Source organism: Pleurodeles waltl, chromosome 3_1 (assembly GCF_031143425.1).
Source record: "Pleurodeles waltl isolate 20211129_DDA chromosome 3_1, aPleWal1.hap1.20221129, whole genome shotgun sequence".
NCBI classification, from domain to species: Eukaryota; Metazoa; Chordata; class Amphibia; order Caudata; family Salamandridae; genus Pleurodeles; species Pleurodeles waltl.
In genome coordinates this window covers 1,831,179,614-1,831,199,886 of record NC_090440.1, presented here as the reverse complement: position 1 = coordinate 1,831,199,886, position 20,273 = coordinate 1,831,179,614, and the positions used below count along the sequence as shown (strand labels likewise).

The window sequence follows — 20,273 nt, the reverse complement described above, 5'->3', positions numbered from 1 at the left end:
AAATACTTTGGTGCGAAAGCAAGTATTACTAAGAGTATGAGAAATGGCCAGCACCTCTGATATGTAAATATGAAAGGTTTGATTGAATTTTTAAAGACTATATCATTTTTTAGTTATTTTAAGGAGAACTGATGTTCCTTCCAAAGCTGTGGGTCCTGAGAGCAAAATTATTGTTCCCCACTGCAAGGTTTATTTATCCGGGACTCTAAAGAAGAGAATGACCCAAAATTCTCAGGGGACATTGCGGGCAGAAGGGCTTTAGGAAATTATCAGAGGCAAATGGCATTTAATTGTAGCAAATTTTATGAGTTAGTCAGAGGGTCTTAAACCTGATTCTTTGGTTCAAAGACAGTCAGTGAATCCTACACCTTATAGCCATTACCTCATAGCCATCAGATGACCATTTTACTCAGGTTTACAGCCCAATCTTACCTCATAATTTGAAAACTTCTGGGGGCTACCAGTCTGGGTTGATGGCAGGGGTGAATTTGGGGAATAAAAGTATCCAACTAGCTATACAGCATGAGCCTACTACCGTAGTGCAATAATCACTTGGAAGGAATGGTAGAATTTTCCAATGTCCTAAAGCAGGGGTTAACAACAGAGGAAATATGATGGGAAAAAGGAAGATTTACATGAAGAATCACGCTAATTGATTTATCCTTTTCCACAGTCTAAAAGAGTACCCTACTGAAGTGAAGGGTATAGATTTTCTACTACTGCATGACATTTTTTACCTTGAAAAAAATCCTACGGCAATAAATTCACAGTGCCATCAATAAACCATACATCAATCAATCAATCAATAATTTGTTAAGAGCGCTACTCACCCGATAGGGTCTCAAGGCGCTGCGTAGGGGTGTGAGGGGGGGTGGGAGGGATTTTACTACTGCTCGAAGAGCCAGGTCCTGAGGTGCTTCCTGAAGGTCAGGAGGTCCTGGGTCAGACGTAGGTTGAGAAGTAGGGAGTTCCAGGTCTTTGCGGCAAGGTGGGAGAAGGATCTGCCCTCGGCTGTGGTTCGGTGGATGCGGGGGACATAAGCATGTCAAACAGTTGAGCTGTAGATGAGTTATTCTATAGACGATAATATTTCACAGCTACTACTACTACTAGTTTGTATCCTGCAGCTGCCAGAATTCATAGGTATGTTTCATGTTTGGGTATCTATTTTTTGATCTTGGGGAACCATGTGTACTCATACACTGTGCTCAGTTTCTGTGTTTGATGTTATTTTACAGCCAACATCTTTCCAAACAGGATTTCATTTCAGGTTTTTGGAGTGCCGAATCATATTATTTAATGTTACCTAGAACTTAGGGTTACCACATAGTACCAGGTTGCATTTCTCTGTGTTTGAGAACGTGAATCTGAGGCACCTTGCTCATAACAGAAAAACAGTCAATCTTGCATACTAACATCCCATCCTACGAATACAGTAAACATATTGTATGCTGATAAATAGTGTATGAATAGAAAATAGCAAAAGAAATGTGCCTAAACTACACCACTGGCCTCTTCTATTTAAAAAATATCTGGGTGGTGGGCGGTCAGTCTGGCGAGATACAGCAAATATCTTGAAAAGATTTCTTAAGCTCTATTCAATTACCCTCAATGTGCTTCTAAAGCACAGTTGCTAGTGATTTTCCCAGAAAATAAAGCACAAAATTCTGCATGTAATTGAGTATTAAAATTAAACATTTATCAGTGAAGGGAGACTCTAACAGTAATTATGACTCCAACTTTGATGATGGCTCTGCTGCGTATCGTTCAAAATCTTAGCAGCCCCCTTTAAAGTCTGGGGCTAGTTGCGCCCCTGATTCTACACCAACAATGTAACCGCTCTCTCCTTGTTTTAAACATTACATTCTGCCCAAAACGGCTGGATTGCGCCAACAGCAGCATGCTTCAAAAAAAAGAGCCTGCGCAGGGGCACAGAGGGTTTAAAACATGCACAGTTCTGAAGCTTCTGCACCTTCTACAACTTCTCCTTTGTATGATTGACAGTTACTGCCTCTGCCACTGCTGCAGCAGCAGCACAGGTCAAACATGAAGAGCAGGAGTTTTCAGACAAAGCAGAAGACCGCCCGAGTCTATCTCAATCGACCAAACAGCTGTTTTTCATTTGGCAAAGTAAAGGAGGACACAGGAGCAGAGGAGACTTCTTCCTTCCTTCATCAGCAACTTCAGTATCACTATGAACCCCTTGAAGGAAATAGTATGGAAACCCTGACACTTTGGGCCTGATTATGAGTTCCACGGACGGTTTGAACCATCCAGTGAACTTCCAAAGGGGAAGTTGCAGCCACACTGGCTACATTCTTCGTCGGACCCATTAAAAGTTTTCGCCCGCCAGCCTAGAAGGACACAGGCGGCAGCATTGTCGCCAACTTGTAATCGAGCTGGCGGCAATGCTGCTGCAGCAAGGTACTCCAGCACCTTCGCAATATTCACTGTCTGCACAGCAGACTGTGAACATTTTGATGGTGCTGGTCAGGGGGGCCCCTGCACTGCCTAGGCCTAGTGCATGCAATGCAGGGGTCCCCCTGTTGCCCTGTGCACCTGTTCTCCGCTAGCCTTTTCATGGTGGTAAAACTGCCATGAAAAGCCTAGTAGAGAACGAGGTCGTAATCAGCAGAGTGGCGCTGCATATAGCGCTTCCCTGTCTGATTGCGATCTCCGTCACCAGCAGCCCTTCGTGAGTACCCTGGCACTCTGACCGCCAGGGTCTTAATGGTGCAGTTGGACCGCCCCAGCAGCGGCGGTCCTGACCACCAGCCTTGTAATGAGGCCCTTTGTCTCCGTCCCCAACCTTTGCTTTGTGGTTCCTCTGAATTAAGCAGAGGAGAGCAAGATTCAGATTAGGATATTATAAGGTTCACAGATGTGACCTATACAAGTGTTTATAGCCCCCTCCTGCTCTACTGTCCTCAATAGAGCTGCTAACATTCCAATGTTCTAAAGACCAGTATAGCCCTCGGCAGTGGCTCATACTTCTATACTAACAAAGCCAAATTAAGGGAACTGAATTAGTTTTAGCAAAGATAAAATACTCACACGCCCAATTAGATTTAACATGAAGCTACTGGACGTAACACAATGCTGGAAGGTGCATATGAATTCAAATTCAATGTCTCAGTAAGCATGTACAGTAAAAATGTTTTGCAATCTGAAACAGAAAAAAAATCATCCCAGTGCTTAATAGTGACTTAGGGCCAGATGTAGCAAACAATTTGCGACTCGCAAATGGCGAAAATCGCCGTTTGCGAGTCGCAAATTCGTGTTTGCTATGTAGAAATGCATTTTGTGAGTAGGAACCGACTTGCAAAATGCATTTCCGAGTCGCAAATAGGAAGGGGTGTTCCCTTCCTATTTGCGAGTCGCAGTGGTATGCAATTCCATTTGCGACCGCGTATGCGGTCGCAAATGGAGTCGCAGTTACCATCCACTTGAAGTGGATGGTAACCCACTCGCAAACGGGAAGGGGTCCCCATGGGACCCCTTCGCCTTTGTGACTGGACCCAAAATTATTTTTTTAGAGCAGGCAGTGGTCCAAGGGACCACTACCTGCCCTGAAAAAATCCGAAACTAAAGGTTTCGTTTTTTTTTTCTAAGTGCAGCTCGTTCTCCTTTAAGGAAAACGGGCTACACTTGAGAAAAAAAAAAAAAATGCTTTATTTAAAAGCAGTCACGGACATGGAGGTCTGCTGTTCCCAGCAGGCCTCCATCCCCGTGAGTGCCCAGAGTCGCTATGGGGGCGTAAATTGCGACCCACCTCATTAATATTAATGAGGTGGGTCTTTGCGACCCCATAGAGACTCGCAGAAGGTGTCTGAGACACCTTTCTGCATAGCAAATTGCGACTTGCAATTTGCGAGTCGCACGGACTCGCAAATTGCAAGTCGCAATTTGCTTCTTACCTACATCTGGCCCCAAGTCAAAAACACATATGGAAGATTTTACATTACAGTACATCTGTCCTGAAAACATTATTGCTAATAATCACACATTAATTTTATCTACTGTGAATGTATTTATATAGTGCTTCATATCCCTTACATTGTGCCACAGTGCGTTAGCAGACAGATGTGATACTACACTGTGGGGTTGGGCATAATTGAAGGAGTACTGAATGACAGTGGATACTTTTCCAATGATCCCAGTACTCCTTCACCTGACTGTCAGTGGTAGCTGTGGTCGAGCAGTCAAGGCTACCAGGGTGCTGCATCAGGGAATGCAAACCATTAGGCTGTACTCAAGAGTTCTCCCTTCAGCTCTTTAGGAATGTAGTTAAAAGTGTTTATGGTGCAGCATCACTGTTAGCAGCAAATCCCCTGAGGCCCAAATGGCCCAGTTCACATCTTACCCGCTTTCCCAGCACAGAGGAGTTAAGCGATGTAGCCGACGCCTATAATGCACACCCGCGAGTCTGCTTAGTTTGAAGAAGTTGGGCTGCTCACAGCCCACAAGCAGCACCTGGTGGTGCAGGCTCTCTCCCGAGTGGCACTGCTGGAGTTCTCACAGATGTCAGAGCAACTCCCTGTTTGTGAAGTCGCTGTAAGTTGACTTTGCTCAAGGGGAGGGGGAATCCTTTCTAGCTCTCGAATGGAGCCAGCAAGGATGCATTGTCATCCACGGCAGTCCTCTATGATGAGTCAGGAGCAGTTCCCGCTCAGTGTGGGTCCAGCTTGCAGACTGAAGCTTCAGTCTCTCCTTTGGGCGACAGCCCCAACCCTTTGGCAACCTCTCCTAGCATATGGGATTGTTGCAGTAGGTGGTTAAATGGGTGCAGGTTCTCCCAGCACAAGCACTGGCACGGACGGTCACATGTCTTGGTACTCCTTGAAGTGGTAACTTTACTGCTGCTCCCCCACCCCCAGCATATCGGGTAGCAAGAACCACATGATGCTCAACACATGGCTAAGTCCACAGTGGTCCTCTCCAATCATACGGGGGTCACTGAAAAAAAATCCTGCACACTGGTGACATCTCAATTGGTGCACAGCCGAATCCTCACATCTCGCACAGGGATCCCTCATGGTTGGGCTGCCCACTGGACCTTGCATCGTACTGCGCCCTGATCTTCCTCACAGGGCACACTGGTCTTGGCAAGCAGGAAGGTGCTCCAGGGCAGGTGGTCTTTGCTTCCTTGGGTGATGTCCCATAACCGAGCAGGAAGACTAGCAGGCCTTAGACCCCAGTCGTGGTCACAGGCAGAAGTCTTGCAGAGCTTTCCCTTCTCACACAGCCCATCTGGCTGCTTGGTAGGTGACACATTTTTGGGGATGCAACCTCCCCTTCTTATAGTAATTTTCCGAACACCAAATGTGATTCAGGGCCTGATTCTCTGGTGTTTTATGTCTATGTTCTCTTTCTTCTTCCCTTATGAAAGATGTCTGTCACAGCAGGCATGACTCTATAGCAGATTGACCCACATCACAATTCATGGGAGTGACCACAGTTCATACGTGGATATCAGCCACAGACATATGAGCATCAAAAGGCTAACCCCAAACCCACGCCTATTCTTTACGATTCCCGTATCAGTCCATCTGCCTTCCTGAGATGTGTCCAGGCCCCTTCCTTGTGATCGATCACTGAATCAAAGAGTAATGTGGGTTCTCCTTGGTGTCTGGACTGGACACATTTATTTTAGCATTAGGCCCGTAGCCTGTGCCTTTTACACGTTGACAAGTTTTTATTCAGTTCACATTTTTTAGCACAGCCAGCCTTTAGCTCCTTGTTTTTATATTTTAATCAGATGCTTCTGAGAAGACATAGTAGTTCGCGCTGCACTTTTTATCAGCCCTCTGTAAACATTACACTTTGTGCCCTGTTCAAGGCTGCCATGTTCAGTACATGATATTCTAAGTTGTATTGCCACTCTAGGAGATCAGGAGTCAGTCCCCAATTCCTGACACATTGGTATGTCAGGCCTGTTCTTAGAACACTGCTGGGTTTACTATATAAACACCCCTTAGGCCTATTGGAGAGGGAGCGGGCAGTCATGGGGCCATCTTGGGGCGCACATCATTCCATTGACAGCTTCTCTGATCCTGATCCTGACTCTTCAGCTACCCAAGAGGATTACCATCCTGACAGCCTCTTTAGGTATGGGTTCTGGGGTCCCTCCCTTAGATCGGGAAAGGCAGAAGGGTTACCACCACTATGCTCCCAGATTTTAAACACAGAGTGTAGGTAGGATTCTTTAGGCATTCAGGATCATACAAAGATGGTGGGGTTGTTTATCTTCTTCACACTAAATGGAATGATGATCACTGTTTCATGTTTCATCTGCCTAATTATCGCAGCCCATGCTTTTTATACTAGGATGCAATTTCTTTAATAAATGCATTGAAATCCATTTTACGTCTTGTGTCCTGCCTTGGCATGTGTGAGTCTCTGAGTAACTGAGTGAAAGGGGTATGATCTGTTCATCATGACTTCCTTGAGGTGTCAGGTTTAGGTTGCCACAAATCACTTTTTCTTTCCAGGACTCAGTAAGGTACTGTTGGCTCCACAGGAGTTAGGCCGACAGCTTTCAGACAGTGTGGGGCCAACTCCGTCAAACACACTCAGTGGTACTGCCTTACAACATGCAGTCTTATTTCCAAAATACGAATTGCACGACAAGAACAACATTTCCAACATCTTGAAATGCAAAGAAAGCCTCCCCTTCCTTCCAGTGTGTGCCCCACCCAGCTCACAAGGATGCAGCAATCCAGAAATCGGTCTGGGGAGATTCCTCTCCTCTACATGACTTCACTAGGGAGGCCTGGGCTTACCAAAATGGAACCCAGGGTCCTCGATGTAAAGTACCACTGCATGTGCATAGGCACTCAGTGTGCATTCACAGCGCACTTACTGTACAGCACTGTCACTTCTTTGCATTGTAGCAATAGAAGTATAAATACATTCAGCATGCACATTCAATGTGTGCACTGTACAGTACTGTAGTCTTCCTGCATAATACCAGCATGTGCTTTCTGCAAACACACACAGCCAGCACACACACGCTCACAGTGTGCACTGCACAACATTTCGCTCTGTGTATTGTACTTCATGCAAGCACATATACCTCCAGTACATGCTTCTTCCTGCACACACCCACACGCACTGCACAGCACTACATCTCTCACGTAATGTATTCCTCCCAGGCGTACATATACTCAGTGCAAGTATTATCCACACATGCACTACAGCACACTGCTCTATCCGATTACTGTACACTTCTCAGGAACACATATCTCCAATGCATAGTCACTACTCTTGTGCTGTGCAGCACTCCACATCTACCTTATGTAGGCCAAGGGAGAGTTCATCACAAAACAGCTAAACCTCTAAAAAGGTGAGTGAGCCTGAAGGCCTCACTCCAGTGACAGAGGGTAAAAAGGTGCTGTTCACTACTGCTGATCACTACACAGTATGCTGCTACCAAAACACTTGTGCTGCTTAACTCCTGATGAAGGAGGTAGACTTCCACCACTATGAGGCAGGCCTCGAAAAATCATAATAGACCTGCAGGTCGAAAAGCTTGAACAATCTACTCAACCTAACTGTAATGTACTGGACCCGAAAACAGGTCTCAAATTGTGTGATCCTAGGCAAGTATTGTATTTTACAGTTCTCTTCATTCTCACAAGTGCACTTTCAAATATGCGAGTTTAGCATTTCTGTTGTAAAAAATCCTCTTTTGTTTGACTAAATACACTAAATGTTTGCCCCATGTATAATAAATCTAGCCCACATATAGGATGCACATGATCCATGCATGACTTGATTCTTAGCTTACTAATAGCTTTGCCATCAGGGCAGGAGTGTTTCTCAGTTTATGTTTAAACACTCACTTTTAATAAATATATTACTAAAGCATGATGTGGTAGAGCACTGTCATTGATAGACAGTCATCAATCTCACTAACTTGCAGCTTTACTGATAAAACTACATAGTGTATTAACAATAATCTGTAAAAATTGTGTTTCTGAAAACATTTATCATTTGCACATCACCAAGTAAAGTGTTCAGACTTTTTTCTTCATCTGATTAAATTATTTTTTTCATCACAGAAGTAAAAAAAGGGTCTTACACAGCTACTGAATTATATCTTGAAATATTTGTAAAGTTGACTTAGGTATATAAATGTTGTGTGTTAGGAAAAACCTGATACCAAAAGCCTTTCACTTCACATAGGTTAGACAGTTCACCTTACAAAATCCTGGAACTCTGCAGTTACAAGGACAAGTATTTGCATTGCAAAAAGACAAACTGCCTTTTGACCTCTGTCTCTGAACACAGAGCAGATGTGACAAGAATAAGATTTAAAGGCATCTTAATTGCTAATTCAGTTTTTCACTTAACAGAACACCTGTTCTTTGTCCACTCTCCAGAAGGGTTGAGTGGAATCTAAAAATAGCTTGACATCATAAAATAAAACTTGCCATAACGAGTGATCGAGTAGATTTTCTGAGCTCTGTGAGGGTAGTGCTTTGGTTGCCCCACCCGGTCCAACAAGATCGCAATCCGTGAGACAGGCCTATGACATGCTGCACACGCATGATCCACATCCACCTATGACAAAGAAGTCAGCATGAGGGATCCAGACAACAGAACAGGTGGATACCAAGAGCAGGGGTACACCCCTTTTGCCATGCAGAGGACTTTTCCATCCCAAAAGTGTGTAATAGGAGGAAAAGGTACAAGGTGTAACTACTAGTCTTACCCTATACCAAATCCTTCAAACTCGGTGCAGCTAGTTTAGGATGTCTCATTTCTGCTGCAGATGTATGTGAGGTTCAGTTGTGAGAAGCTGACCAAAGTGTATGAACCAGCGGGGAATCAATTGTTTTTAAAATATTTGGGAGGGACGTGCCTTCTTTGCAAGTCATGCTTAGTTTTATGTAGGGAAAGCTCATTGCGGCACTGGCAAAAATAACCCTATAGTGCTCAACCATTCATTCTGACAGCTGCCATTGTCTTTGCGTTCATCTGAAACAAAGTGTACTTAACCATAAGCTGAAAAGTGTGTGATCTTAGTACAGAAATTACATCACTAAGGGCCAGATGTAGGTACAAAGCAAATTGCGACTTGCAATTTGCAAGTCCGAGCGACTCGTAAATTGCAACTCGCAATTTGCTATGCAGAACGGTGTCTCAGACACCGTCTGCGAGTCGCTATGGGGTCGCAAAGACCCACCTCATTAATATTAATGAGGTGGGTCGCAAATTGCGGCCCCATAGCGACTCAGGGCACTCACTGACATGGAGGCCTGCTGTAGTCAGCAGACCTCCATGTCCGTGACTGCTTATAAATAAAGCAGTTTTTTTTTTTTCAAGTGTAGCCCGTTTTCCTTAAAGGAAAATGAGCTGCACTTAAAAAAAAATCCGAAACCTTTTGTTTCGGAATTTTTTCAGGGCAGGTAGTGGTCCTTTGGACCACTACCTGTCCTGAAAAAATATTTTGGGGTCCATTCACAAAGGGGAAGCGAGTGGGTTACCATCCACTTCAAGTGGATGGTAACTGCGACTCCATTTGCGACCGCGTACGCGGTCGCAAATGGAATTGCATACCACTGCGAGTCGCAAATAGGAAGGGAACACCCCTTCCTATTTGCGAGTCGGAAATGCATTTTGCGAGTCGGTCCCAACTCGCAAAATGCATTTCTGCATAGGAAACTCCGGTTTGCGACTCGCAAACGGCAATTTTTGCCGTTTGCGAGTCGCAAACTGGTTCCTACATCTGGCCCTAAAGCCCTAATTACAAATTATGTAGAGTAGAATTTGCGTGTGGCACTTGGCTCTGCACGATCAAAAGTGGGATGGTGATCCTGCAGCCAAATATCCCAGGTGAAGGCACACCAAACTCAATTTTACCAGTAGGAAATAGCGGCTGCTGAACATGTGTTGGAAAAGGGCTGCATTTCTGCCGGGCTGGTTTTCCAGTCCCTCTAGGGCCTTTGCAGAAATTTACCACCTGGTAATTGTCTGGGTTAAACCATATGGAATAGAGCATTCCATGCAGAATACTGGCTGGCAGAACAGAGGTCATAGAGTTTTATTTCCATCCCGTGGAGCCTAATACTTAATTGTAGGAATTCCATGAAGAGATTGGTCTAATGTCTGTAATTGTGGCCAGACAGTCTCCACAAGCATTATCAGTAATAAGAGCCAAAGTATTGATCAAAGTATGTTTAAAAAATATATTTTTTGTAAGAAGTCCACTCCTCTCCAATTTTTTTTTTTTAGCTTGAGTGGCTGGTATTTTGGCCTCTGCAATGTATGGTCTTTGTCTACATCAAAACCATTTCTGCAATTAAATCTGCACATTTGACCTTGGCGTGAATTATCTGTAAAGTATGCAGGCTTCATTTCCCTTAAGTACCAGAGAAAACATTCTCCAACCACTCTCAGAAGAAACCTGCAACAAAGGACTGAAAACAGTCTGGTAGTAAAACAGACAGGGCTTCTGTGTCAAAAATGAAAACAAAGACATTTTAGCATCTTACTGACAGATTTACCACTTTGTGATTCTGAAGTAAATGTTATGCACATGATTAATGTGTAAGTCTGAAAGGTAAATGTTTGTTTTGGTTTGAAACAAAGAGATAAAATGGGCTTACACATTTTTGGCAAGTATAAGATTATAAATGAAATGTAAAATGTAAAACTGCTAGAAACTTCATCCTAATAGCATTTAACTCCTAACGGAAGAAGAACATCATTTAGCATGTTGGATTTCAATTATCTTCACCAAGCTAACCCTGTGTAGTAGCACGAAATATATTTAATCCCCATGACATGGACTTAATGTTCTATTAGCAGGCTGTCAGGGCAACGCCAGTCAGAACAGCAATTTTCAAATGAGATGGATTGGAACAGAAATCAAGGTAGACTCTTTGCAAGGGGCTGTGTGTGCTACATAGACTGAGTGTGCAAGACGACAGGAACATTTGATTTCCTGTTTAAAGGCAGCTGTCGGGCATTGTAGCAAAAAAGCTATTTTAAGTTGTAGCTGTCCAGAGTTATGTCATCGAGTTATGGCATCATCATAGGTGAGGCATGGTGCTTGTATATGAGGAGTCAGACGTTTTCATGTGCTGGAAGAAAACAGATAACAGGAAACTATAAACCAATGTTTAATCCTCTTTTATGGTATTCTGAAGCCATAATTCAAGTAGTAAATTTAAGTCAAGTAGACAGTATTGTTTCATAAAGTTTGGTTTATCATCTCCTAAGCAGGCAGTTCTGCGCAATTTCCATTATTGCTTAGAGGTGATTGGGTTGTGGATGGAGGCACTAGATAAAGCAACCAAATTCAAATTGAATTGTTGTTTCACATGCATTTATAAATTAATGCATACACGGGTTCCCTCCTTACAGTTCTTCTTATGTAGAAATATTTCAGGTCAACATACCCGCAGACTCACTGACTGGGCACCCTCTTCCTGTTACATCCACAATACCAAATATATGTTAAAAAGGAGGATCCTAGTTGAAAGTGTGATGTGGGCTGCTGCAATTAAGACAGTAGAGCTACCCGTGTACCTAAAAGATCATATACTTCAGAATAGTTACGTTGACCTCAACAATATACAAAGTTGTAACTGAGATAGAGTTTAAAGAGTTCACATGTGGTATTGTAGGTGTGATGGTGCAAAGTTACACTCGAAGTGCAGAACAGAAAGTAACTAAGAATTTCATAGAATCATTGGACAAGCTGGGCATCTGTTTAGTACTCTAATGAGATAAAGAGCATTGCATTGATTACAAACATATAAGGGAGCATTAGTGAGTGATGGATCATCAAAGCTAAGTGAACGGGTCGAACAAGAGAATCTAGTTTGAGACAGGTATATAGTGATAGAGGGAAAACCCCAGATACACCAACCAGATTCCATTAAATACGTTAAAAGGGTAAACAATTTAACAGAAGAAGCATGAATAGCAGAAAAAGAGTTCACAACGAAAACACGAATATTACAGGTAATTGTCTACAGAGCAAAAAGAGATTGAAGTAAAGGTTTGACTGGAGAAGTTTATACTGGTCAGAGAGGGAACTTATATGGACTGCAAATGCTTTGAGTTCCATATTGTGCTTCTGTGACTATTATACAGACAATTATAGAGAGGAACAAGGTCTACAGCACAACTAAGTACTTAATTAAAACAAGATTTATAGAGGCAGCAGATACTTCACCCACAATTGAAATTGACAACGGCCTACAAATTCTTCACTGAGTATTAATTAAATATGGCACTGGCAAGGTAAACAATGAGAGTGGACTATATTCAGATTTGGGACCTTTCTTACGAAATATCCTTCAGCTACAGGGAGAAGTCTGTTTTGAGTAAAGGTGTAGAAAAGCTTTAAAAAAGAAAGGCCATCATAGAAAGTCTTTGAGGAAAGTATGTGAGGGATGACCATAATAACTGCGCAACCCTTGAACTTAATGAAATCCAACATATTTGCCATGGGCATAATGGATCTGTTGAAAAGTCACTTTGGGAGCACAGAATTAGATACTTTGAATTGTTTCTATGTAACAAAAATGAATCATGGCTAGAAAACGTGTACTTATGTCCAAAGATTAGGAGACAGTCTACAACTAACTTACTCAAAGAGTAGACTGCATTCTATTGTAAATGATTATTTGAGGTTGGAACTAATTTTCTGAGGATCTGGATTGACTTTCATGATGATTGTGAATCTTAAACTCAGGGATAGAGTAACAAATCGATCATCGTATGCAAAACTACTGTGATACCAAGTCACATGGAGGAGGAACACTTAGAAAACATACCAGATAACTCCGAGATATGAAAAGCTCATTCTGACTCTTAACCGCTGCAATTTGAGAAAACACATAATTTCAATGAGAACAGGGTTGTGCAATCAAGAAGAGGAAATGAAGATGAACACTATCACATATCAGAAAAATTAAGGGCAAGCTACAGCTAAGCTTGACAGAGAAGGAGGATCTGAAAAAGGAGAGAGGATATGAAAATCATCCCGAAAACACTGTGGACAGTCATATTTTTCACATCCAGAAGAGTCCGATGTAGGCCTGGAAGATTATCTCAGGAACAGCTGGTATACCTAAATATCACAAGACAAAGCCACTGGTGATGTAAACATCCAAAGGAGATACTTTCCCACTAGAACTACTAGTAAAACAAACTTTTTTCTTTACCTCCAACAAAGGAACAGTGGTGGACTATTTATGTTCCCATTAAAGTGTAACCAATCATGACATCACTCTGGCTGGAAAAACAAATACAGCAGACTTTCATCTAATCTCCACAAAAGCACAAGCTGCCAGTATACAGAACATTCTGCTTCAGATAGATTTGAATTGAATGTTTAGATTCACCATTTTCTGGGTGGAAAAGGCAAAAATGCTATGCGCTGACATATTCAATTACAATGTAGTAAGAGACCATGGAGTGTCACATAATATTACATTGGATGATAATAGCCCCCTCTGTTCAGAGGCAGATTTACTATATGTGAGGAAATAACCAGAAGGTTTGTTATCATCTGAAATTATCAAATAACCATGACATTCTTATGCTTCCCTATTTGCTGGCTGGAAGAAGAAAGATGTGACTGTGCTTTGACTTTTGACTTAACAGGAGAATAATACCGGATCAGAACACAACTCCAAGATGTGTTGATGCATAAAACTGTTTAACTTGATATAAATGCTTTCTGTTTTACATTTACAACTAAGAAATAGAAATTATGAAATAACCATGAACAAATATGGTAGAGGACAAAAAGCACATATATACACCCTTGAATTCTGCAAATTCAATCATGCACCCACATACATATAGAGAGCCCCAAATATAGGTAAATGCTTAAAGGAAAAGACTGCTGGATACATAAATCTCGGGTCTACCGCTGTAATTGGTGACATCATTACATTTGGCTGTGCACTCTGCTCACACCAGCATGATAGCTATGTAGAGAACAATAATGTCCTTTTCAAATGAATATCTTGTAAATACATTGCTCCCTAACTGCATTGCACAAGTAAGTAGACTGCACATGGCCGGATATGTCATGTGGCAAGTACCCATGACCTAATTGTACTGGCAACCACACATACTTCTAGTGCCTACACGTGCAAGTGTGGTCTCAATATGGGCCTTTTCAGACAAGAGTGCATTCCTCAAAACATATGAGGATCTCAGCCAATGTCCTTTTGTTGTGTTACTTCCTGTAATATCTTGTCAGCCGTGAGAGTCTCCAGCAGGGTCTTTTACTGGTGACGATCTTGGTGAGGGTCCCTTAAATGTGACTAAAAATAATGACTTGACTCTCTAAACGAGGGCCACATGAGGGCTGTGCACATCCCTACTACTTTTCACCTGTCTGCCTGGACATGATTTTAATGCTGTTTTTCGTGGACTGCAGGAAGCTCTGGCCAGTTCCATCTAACAGATGGTTAATCTGCAAGGCAGCATGCAAACTTACACGGCTGATTGTAAAGAGTTGGAGGATTGGGAAAAAAGTACAAATTAAATAGCAATTGTGAATTCCCTTTCTGCAATTAGCTAAAATTGCAGGAGAAAAACTATCACATATGTTTACTGATAAGCATGTGTCTAACCATCCCAGGAATGAAGACTCTGCAAGTAGAGAAATGAATACAAAAACAAAAATAATGCGTTGGCAGAGAGAAAGGTGAGAGCACTAAAAAATGTAAGATTTATTTTTTAAATACAGACAATATATGACAAAGGTCCCCTTTTTAAATGATGTCTTCAGAACAACTGTGGCGACCACACCCTAAGAGCCAAGAAGCAACTTCCAAGAGGAAGGGTAGTTAAGAAGAATTTGCTATTTCAATCAGATGTCTTTAGTACCGAAGGAACTTATGAAAAAAACTTTCAAAAGGAGCAAAGAATTGCAGGGAAAATAGCTTTTATTTTTTCCCCTCTTGAAAAATAGGGCTAGTCTTTGTAAATGTATTGTTGAGGGACCTTCTCAATCCTTGACAAAAATGAAGTAACTGATGCAATCCTCAAGATATCTGAATAGTGCTGACTTTGAGTTTCACTGCTAACGATTTTGTGAAATTGCCTGGCTGTCAATAATGCATAACTTACGTAAGATGTAATACATTTACCCTTAAGGATTAGAGATTTCTACAAGTATTTAGGGATAAGTGGCTACATATCATCAACAACAATAGAGGCATGAAAAAAGGCAACTTTCCGTGCTTCAATTTTCAATGCTATACAATATCTATAGCATTCAACATAGTTGCTTTCTTGGACGGGCTTGCTTTATTTGAACTCCGTATCATAATAAGAAGATACAGTCTAGAGAATCAGGTACTTAACATGCTATACTAATCCAATAAACATCAGTACATATTTCAAAACGATACCTTTGAAATGAAGCGTTTCAATATTATAAGCAGAAGGATGAGCATTGCAAGCATTCCTAGAGAGACTCCAGCAGAATAGTAGAATGCAGCGCTCCTAGAGAGAAAGAAAAATCAATTGAACAGTTATAAGAGGCCTAGTAGTTAATTTATATAGAAAATGATGCTTGGTCAAAGGCGATATTTTAGAAGGACACTAAATCAGTATAGGTGTTTGTGTAAGTAGATATATATACACATATATATATATATATACAGATGTATGTACTTAAACGCCTATGCTATATATATATACATACACACACACACACATATATATATATATATATAAAATAAATAATATGGATTTAAATAAGCTCAAACTTCGCTACAAAAGCAAGGAAGCCTTGTACAAACAGTGGCAGGAGAGAGAAGTCTTACTAATTGTGACCTGCTTAAATGCTGAAACCTCTGGAAAACCTGACATGCCAAGGTAAAGGCACATGTACATCGATACAATTTTTATGGACTGCCTACCATCCTCAATTCATCTTGTGTTATAGTTATATTCATAGCTATAGTTCTCATTCTAATCAAATACATCAGGGCCCCAACTTGGCAACAGTTTATGGCACGGTTCCTTAGTTCTGTGTTTTTAGGATAATAACATTTTGGGACTCACGTTTGAGTTAGTTTGGCATGGTTGCAGTCCAGTCACCCCTTATCTACGACCCCAAAACAGAAACAAGCTTTGTGTGTACTTTGGAGGTGTTAAGCCTTGAGTGGCCGGAACAGTCACTACATGACGTAAAATCCTTAAAATGTGCACGTTTGGGATACTGCGTACAATTAGAGAAAAAGGGCAAGGAATAATACATTGGAGAATTAAATGTTAACGTGACTATAGATTTGATTTTAAGCGATTTGTAAAACTGCTGTTCTGGTCATTTCCAAACATATGATGATGGTATATGTATTCCTGGCTCATGTCCTTTAGATTGGCTACTTATGGAATACAGCATTCAGCTCAGAAATTTTATTCTGATGTATGCATACATACAGAAAAAGATGCCATGAAAGTCATGCACAATAAATTTAAACGTTTATTTAAAATGATCGCAAGCCCTTAGTTGGTCACAGTTCATGAGTGGCAGAGAAGATACACAGTGATATATATGTAAATGTATGTATATTCACTGAAAATAACCACACAGGTTACAAGGACGTTATACCCATACAAAACCATAGATATTCTGCATTTATAGTATACTTATGTTAAGAAACTATAGCTCACGGCCTAAAGTTACGTAACGGCACAAGTTATAGTTTCTTCAGATATCTATAACTAGAAGTATTACTACTATAACTGCTGAATTTCTATAATTTTGTAAAAAAAAAAAAACCCGGATCGATAAGAGAAAGAAAATGGTGGCCGCAACTTTCCTCTCAGGTTGTGGCCAGCCAATCAGTGCCTTGCTTTTTCTCTGAATCCACACAGCCTCATTGAGTGATTCCATGAAAGATCCACATCCCTAGATATCTATATCACTTTTTCCTAACTCCAAAACTACTGAACAGATTTACACCAAATTACAAAAAGCACTCTTTATTTACCAAGATCTAGTTTTCTGCCACATTTGTTGTAATTCTGTCCAGCGGTTCGGGCTGTAGTTGTGTCTAAAATCCCTATGGGAAACTGCCTGGGGAAAATGCATTTTTGGGAACCCCATCCCCTTTTTTACAGCCCTTGCTGAACAAATTTGCCCAAAACTTTCCAAACAGTGGCAGATTTGAGTGGAAAACTAGTTTGGAAATCTTGTGACGATTCCTCAAACGGCGCCAAAGTTATAGGCAAAACATAAAAATGCTTTTCCTATGACCTTACTATAAAATACCTAATGGCTATCAGCAGTATGTATATGTATATCGATATTTTTATATATAAATGCAACAAATTGTCTGTGACAGTGTGCGCCTGACTGCCGCTGGTGCTCGTTACTGCGTGACAGCCACCATGCCTAACATCCCAATTAACGCCTCTTATGTTCAAGAAAGCAACAGCACTTCCAGCATGGCTGTTAGCGCCTGTTAGAAATGAGGTCTTTGGTTGGCAGTCAGGTTACCCCCTGTCCAAGCAATGATCCTCACTCTAGTCAGGGTAAGTCACACACAATCCAAGCTATCCAGTGCCCACCCTTTTGGTAGCTTGGCACTGAGCAGTCAGGCTTAACTTGGAAGGCAATGTGTAAAGTATTTGTGCAATAAATCGTACAATAACACCATATAGCAGCACAAAAATACACCACACAGTGTTTAAAAAAATAATAATATTTATCTGATAAGATGCAGGTCAAAACGATTAAAGATGCAATAAGTAAATGCTGCAATATCACTGAAAAGTGATATAAAGTGTCTTAAGTCTTTTAAAAGCAAACAAAGTCTCTTTCAAGCACAAAGTACCTGGTTTGCGTGAAAAATCTCCGCAAAGAACCAAAGAGGAGGAGATACGTGGAAACACAGGGGTGTGCGTTGATTTCTCGGGCCGCACACGGCCATGCGGCGTTTAGTTTACATGCAGGGATGGCTGTGCGTTGATTTACGGCACTCGGTCGTGGATCCTCTTCAGGTTGCGGGGTTTTCAGACACCCAGGGGATGATGTGTGGATTTCCTGTGGTGGCAGGACGAAGTCACAGGAGCTGCGTCGATCTGGTGGGCATTGCATCGAATTTTCTCCTGCACGGCAGGCGCTGCATCGTTCCAGCTCGGCTGTGCGTCGATCCAGTGGGGCTTGCATCGAAATTCCGGTCGCCACGCTGATGCTGCATCGATCTTTTAGTTGCAAAGTTGGGCTGCGCTGTTCCGGTTCGGCGTGCAGTGAAATTTTCACTGTGGTACAGAATGTGCGTCTTTTCTGGCAGGCTGTGCGTCGAATTTCGCTGCACAAGGGGTCTTTCTTGTAGAGATGAAGTCTTTTTGGTCCTGAGACTTCAGGGAACAGGAGGAAAGCTCTATCCAAGTCCTTGGAGAGCACTTCTTCACCTCAGCCAGAGAGCAGCAAGGCAGCAGGGCAACAGTAAGGCAGCAGTCCTTCACAGAAAGCAGACAGGTGAGTCCTTTGGGCAGCCAGGCAGTTCTTCTTGGCAGGATGCAGGTTCTGGTTAAAATTTCTTCTCCAGGAAGTGTCTGAGTTGTTAGGGATAGAGGCCCTGTTTAAATACCCAAATGTGCCTTTGAAGTGGGGGGGACTTCAAAGAGTGGCTTAGAAGTGCACAAGGTCCCCTTTCAGTTCAATCTTTTCTGCCAGGGTCCCAGTAGGAGGTGTGACAGTCCTTTGTGTGAGGGCAGGCTACTGTCCTTTGACATGCAAGTGTCAGGCCCCCCACCCTCCCAACCCAGGAAGATCCATTCAAAATGCAGATGTATGCGTGAGGCTGAGTATCCTGTGTTTGGGGCGTGTCTGAGCGAATGCACAAGGGAGCTGTCAACTAAACCCAGCCAGACGTTGATTGTAAGGCACAGAAAGATTTAAGTGCAGAAAAATGCTCATTTTCTAAAAGTGGCATTTCTAAAACAGTAATATTAAATCCAACTTCACCAGTCAGCAGGATTTTGTATCACCAGTCTGGCCATACTAAATATGTCCTTCATACTCCTTGCCGATCAGCAGCTAACACTCAAACAATGTATGAGGGCAGCCCCAATGTAAGCCTATGAAGGAAGCAGGACTCACAGCAGTGTAAAAACAAATTTAGGAGTTTTACACTACCAGGACATGTAAAACTACACAGGTACATGTCCTGCCTTTTGCCTACACAGCACCCTGCCCTATGGGTTACCTAGGGTATACCTTAGGGGAGTTTTAAATGCAAAGTCGAATTGGCAGTGAAACTGCACACACAGGCCTTGCAATGGCAGGCCTGAGACAAGGTTAAGGGGCTACTTAAGTGGGTGGCATAATCAGTGCTGCAGGCCCACTAGTAGCATTTAATCTACAGGCTCTGGGCACATATAGTGCATTCTTTAGGGACTTATAAGTAAATAAGTAAATTAAATAGTCCACTTGGGTATGATCCAAAGTTACCATGTTTAAAGGGAGAGCATATGCACTTTCGCACTGGATAGCAGTGTAAAGTATGCAGAGTCTAAAAACCAGCAAAAACAGTATCTAAAAAGTGGAGGGAGGCAGGCAAAAAGTTAGGGGTGACCACCCTAAGGCTATCAGGTCTAACAGCGCAATGTTTTCTCTTGCATTTAAACACCTTAAAACTAAACTGAAAATGATGGACTATCTCCGAGTACTGGACTATGAGAGGGGCCAAGTGTATACGTTTTGAAAGCGATTCAAGAACTTGAGGAAACAAAGACTGAATGAAGGTAATTGAGAAAGGCAAGAAGCCGCAGCCAGTGACTTTAGCTCAGATGTGAGCTCGGACATGGATCGAAACAGGAAGGGTAGTGTAGAAGGATTGGAACAAACACCGGCCAGGGAGAAGCAAAGACAAAGGAAGCGGCAAAAGGCGACAAAAAGAGAGGTGGTCAAGAGAAACAACAGTATCAAATATGAGGAAAACCAGGAGTCACAGGAAGTAGATGTGGAGTTGAATATGGTAATTAACTTGATAGACATGACGCTGTCTCGTGCAGAGACACATTGACTATTTTTGGGTTTATCCTTTTGCAAGGACTCAAGTTTTGATTATGTACAATCAAAAGCTGATGTATATCTGTTCATCAGGAAGGAAAGCTGGTGAAATTATTTGAAGAAATAAAGAAGAGGGGAGGATTACGGGTTAAACCACAAACAACTTTGGTTGAAGAGAGCAACTTACTAGTTGAGGATGTTGATATTTTTGTTCAACTGTCAGAACTTGAGAACGAATGTGTGGATGGAGAGGAACACATGG

At 42.1% G+C, this 20,273-nt stretch overlaps 1 protein-coding gene across 4 annotated transcripts in view; it reads right to left on the bottom strand.

Moving 5' to 3' along the window:
• Nucleotides 1–20,273, bottom strand: part of NEMP2 (nuclear envelope integral membrane protein 2) — a 235,885-nt gene that overhangs the window by 31,446 nt on the left and 184,166 nt on the right. For all 4 annotated transcript variants that reach the window (XM_069225893.1, XM_069225891.1, XM_069225894.1 and 1 more), the window contains one exon: nt 15,393–15,486. In XM_069225893.1, the coding sequence (XP_069081994.1) occupies nt 15,393–15,486 (94 nt within the window). The remainder of the gene's footprint in view (nt 1–15,392; nt 15,487–20,273) is intronic.